At 60.7% G+C, this 4,334-nt stretch overlaps 1 protein-coding gene across 1 annotated transcript; it reads right to left on the reverse strand.

Annotated features, from left to right (window-relative positions):
• Positions 1-532: 532 nt before the first annotated feature.
• On the reverse strand, positions 533-2,910 carry LOC309652352 (uncharacterized protein CXorf49 homolog). The gene is made up of 5 exons (XM_082446079.1): positions 2,345-2,910; positions 1,739-1,815; positions 1,427-1,472; positions 808-849; positions 533-703 (listed from the first exon to the last, which is right to left on the reverse strand). Exons 1-4 carry the CDS (start codon positions 2,463-2,465, stop codon positions 809-811), a joined length of 285 nt encoding a protein of 94 aa, XP_082302205.1. The 5' UTR covers positions 2,466-2,910; the 3' UTR covers positions 533-703; position 808.
• Between the last annotated feature and the right edge of the window lie 1,424 nt (positions 2,911-4,334).

The raw sequence follows: 4,334 nt of genomic DNA on the forward strand, positions 1-4,334 counted from the left end.
TTTCCAGGAAAATCTGTGTCATGGGGCTGGTGGAAGAGTATTTGACGGGGACCATGTAAGAACACAGACCTACTAACCACCCTTGCCATAGAACCTGACGGGCCAATTTCCACTCAAGGGTATAGAGACGACCAGGCTGGAGGAGGGTGGTCAGCTGGCTAGGGCAGGGAGGATGTGAAAGCTTCCAGATTGGAGCTCTGGAAGGGGGTCATGAGTTCCTGCTGATGGGGAGGGGGAATGGCAGAGATGAATGGGAACCGCCAGACCCCAAAGGAGGAGGGGGGTTTGGAGAGAACTAGAAGAGGGCCTTCGGGGGAAAGGGAGGACGTGCCAATGTGGCCAGGCAGAGCCCACGCAGGACCCAGACCTGGGGCACTCCGCTGGCTTGACTGCAGGGATGGTAGCAGAGGCTGGCCCAGAGTCCCCAACACAGGATGCCAGAGATACTGTTCTGGAAAAGGCTCTGATGTGGAGCAGCGCCCTGCCCCGGCTCCCTACCCCTACCCCTCCAGAGAGAAGGCAGAACACAGAATATGAGAGGCACTTTAATTGGAAAATGCTGTGAAACTGGGGTGGGGCGGGGGCAAAACAAGGGGGAGAGGAAGCCCCAGCTGAGGCAGAACAGGAGGGAACGAGCTTGGCCACAGCTCCCGGGCCCCAAAGGTACCAGCTGCTCCTCTTGCAGGAAGACGCTGGGCTCAACCTGTGAAACAGCAGAGTCACGGAAGAGCCTCAAGCCAGGGCCAGCCCCCAGCCCTGCTCAACAGCCAGGACTGTGGGAAGGGGTACGGTGTGCGTAACACTCACTTCAAAGGGTCTGGAACTTGTCAGCCAGGTACTGCATGACGGCTGCAAAAGGGACAGGCATTAGCAGGCACTCCAGACAGAGGGATATAGAAGCCTGTTCCCCTGTCCCCGTGAGGAACCGCCTAGCCCTGCAACCTGAAACCCCCTCCAGACCCGATGCAAAGAGCTCTGGGCCTGACCACTCCCCACCACCCGAATTGAATGTAGAACTGGTTCCTAAAGGGAAACAAAATGTGCCAGCAGCTCTCAGGCTGTGCCACAACCAGTCAGAACTCGTCACACACACAAACAAACAATCCAACAAGAACCTTAGAAGCCACACCAAGCAGCAGTTCAAGGGAAAAATCAAAGAGGCATCTCTAGAAGTCCTATCAGAAGGAGGTTCCCTAGGACTGGTCTGGTTGGCAAAGTGCGCATGCAGTCCAGACAGTACTTTGCTACTTGTACACACGTCCAGCTGTACATGAACAGCCGGCACCAGGGCCAGGCCTGCTAGGTTCTCCTCCCCACAGGGATGTTGGTCCCTGCGAGGCCGACTGCACCTGCAGCCCACCCCCACCCCAGGTGCCCACCCGGGTTCTGCACTAAGACACCGCTCTCCGTTCCCGGTTCCTCATACCAAGTTTCTCCTTAAGGTCGTCTATTTCTCTCTGTAGCACGAGACACTAGGCCAGCAGACACAGGAGGAAGAGAAATGATTAGTATACTCTGGCCTCCTCTCTCCTCCACCTTCTCCTCTCCCCCAGGTCCTCCATCCCAGAGCCGGGTGGCTAGACTGGCAAGGGCTCCTCAGTGGAAAGGAGGTGGGCTCCCTCCGTGGGGTACATCATGGGGGCAGGGGAGGGGGGCCCCAAACATGTCAGTTGAACTTGAACCCAGACCCCACCCTCGAGTTTGGGCCTGCATTTCCAGGAGGCAGAGGAAGCATTACCAGAGGACAGCCCGGTGTTCCCAGTGGCTGCTGCTCTCTTTCTGGTCTTGGGGGATGTTCAAGTGGCTCCCGGTCACCTGAGAGGGAAAGGACACACAATCCGGCTTCCCAGGCTCCCAGTGAGGTGGAAAGGGCCAAGCGGGGTCTAACGTGAGGTGAGGCAGCACCACCCTCCGCTGGCAACAAGCCGCCCCTGCTCTGCCCAGAAGCCCAGACCTTCTCTCTGGGCCAGCCTCCCCTGTTCCCCAGGGGCAGCCATTTCGCCACTGTGGTCCCCAAAGACTGTGGCTCTGGATTCGACCCTCCCAGAGCTACAGCCACAGCCAGCACGTGGGAGAGCAATGTGGGCAAACAGGACTTAACAGAAAAGGCTGTTCCCCTGCAAGTCTACACCCGGAGGAGCTGTTTGGGGCACTGCCACCGATCACCCCGGCCGCACAAACCCCACACAGAGGATGATGTGGCTCAAGGCCAGCCCTGCCAGCACCCCGTCTCCTGTGGGAGAAGCTGCCTGGGAGCAAGGCTGGGCCCCCAGCAGAGACAGAGCCAGAGGTTTCTGTCCTCAACCCCTCTCCCCTCCCCTCATATCAAACCCACGACACTCACCTGAGGGGACAGGCACCCTGGGCATGACGTCTCCCTGGTTCAGGGCCAAGGGCTCTGAGTTTCCTGGATCTTGGGGGCCTCTGGTGTTGAGGTCGTCACTGCAGGCTTTTCCACCATGCATGCGTCGAAAAGATGTGCCTGGCCTGTTAGTTGGCAGCTGAAACAAGAAATTCTCACCGATTTGGACTAAGGATGTGTGTGTGTGTGTGTGTATGTGTGTGTGTATGTGTGTGTGTGTGAGAGAGAGAGAGAGAGAGAGAGAGTTGTGTGATTCGGGGCCGGGGTGAGGCAGGGAATTGGGAAGGGAACTGAAAGGCTGATCTCATTAGCACTTTCTCCCTCAGTCAGCCCCAGGCCAGCAGGCAGAGCTAATCTAGGGACAACACTGGGGCACTGAGAAAGCCCAGGCCCCCTGCAAGGAAGGTCTGGGGAACAGCTAGGAAGTAGGATTCAGGAAGCTGGTGAGTTTAAATACTGAGGCTTTTCGGGGAAACTTTTAAGGGATCCGCCGACTCCATTCAGCTACCAGCCCTCCCTTCCATCCCAGCCCCAGTCTTGCAGAGGAGGCTGGAAACAGGCCAAGGGTGGAGAACCGGGCCCAGCACACCTGAAGTGCTACCTTAATGTTTGTCCCTAGTAAAAGGAGCCCGATCTGGCATCCTAATGACCCAGTGACCGAGGGGCACCGAATGACGACCCCTGAGGGATGGACAGAGGCAGCATGGGTGAAGACGTGTGTCCTGGGGGCGGTTGGAGCGGGGTGGGGGGGGGAGAGTGGGGAGAGAGGAGGAGCATGGCCTACTCACTTGGCCCTTTGCGGCTGGATCTCTATTTGGGTCCTTATCTTCTCCCGCCACCGCCTCAGACTCCCTTGCCCGCCTGGCCACGGATTTCTTCCCAGCGCCGGTGTGCTTGGACTCTTCGGTTCCCGAAGGGACCAAGCCATACCTCTTGGATCTCCCAAGCAGCGGGATACCAGAGATTGGGGGCAAGGTGGCCGGTTCCAGGGGAGTTGCCGAGATTCGCTCTCCCCCGGAAGGGAAGGTTCTCCCCAGGGTAAGTTTGGAGGCTCCCCCGAGGGATTTCTTCTCCTGGGCCCCCTTCTTCCTAGGAGTGACCCGCGGCAGGCCACCTGCAGCAGCAGCAGCAGCAGCAGCTCCCGGGTAGCTGGGCCTGCTGCCCCCCTTCTCCCAGAGCACGCTCTGCATTTTCTTAGGGGAAGAGATGCCCTGCTCTCCCACGCCCTGCGTTTCCACAACCGAAGTTAACCCTCGCGGAGCCAAGGACAGGGAAGAGCCTGGCACGTGAAGGAAATTCTCCCTGTCTTGGAAAATCGAGTGTCTGGGAGTGTCCCCGGGATCCTTGGGTCTGCTGGGCTCGGCCTGGCCTCCTCCTCTGGGGTAATTGCTCAACGTCATCAGCTGTGTCTCACTGAACTCATCTGAGGACTCGGGGTCAGACAGCAGCCAGGCCAGGCCTTTCTCGGGGAGCCGCTGGCGATCCGCAGCCACCTTCAACCTACGCTTAGGGCCTCTCTTAGGGTTCCCCCAGGCCCGGCCCGCTTCGGGCCCACCGAGGTGAAGAGGGCCGGCCGGAGCCGGCGGCGCTTCCCCACAGCTCTGGGCGGGCGCTCGTCGACCGCCGGGACCCGCCTCGAGGCCGGCCCACACGGCGGACACTTCGAAGGCGGCGCAGCTCTCCGGGGACGTGTGTCTGCGGACGCCCAGCACGTCCCAGTCGGCCAGCTGCCGCAGGATGCCCGCCGCACACTCCTCGGCCAGGACCACGAGGTCCCTCGTGTCGTCAGCCGGGGAGCCAGGTCGGCCTTCGCGGCCCCACAGCACCGGCCCTCCCGCTTCCAGCATCTCCCGCTCCGACTGGAAGCCCTCGGGGTCCGGGAAGCCGCCCCCGCCCTCGCCGCTCCGCGGCTCCCCGGGCTCGGGGCCTGGGTCGGGACCCCGCGGGACTGCGGGGCCGCCTGGGCCGACGC

The sequence above is a fragment of the Balaenoptera physalus genome (genome assembly GCF_965194825.1).
Source record: "Balaenoptera physalus genome assembly, chromosome: X".
NCBI classification, from domain to species: domain Eukaryota; kingdom Metazoa; phylum Chordata; class Mammalia; order Artiodactyla; family Balaenopteridae; genus Balaenoptera; species Balaenoptera physalus.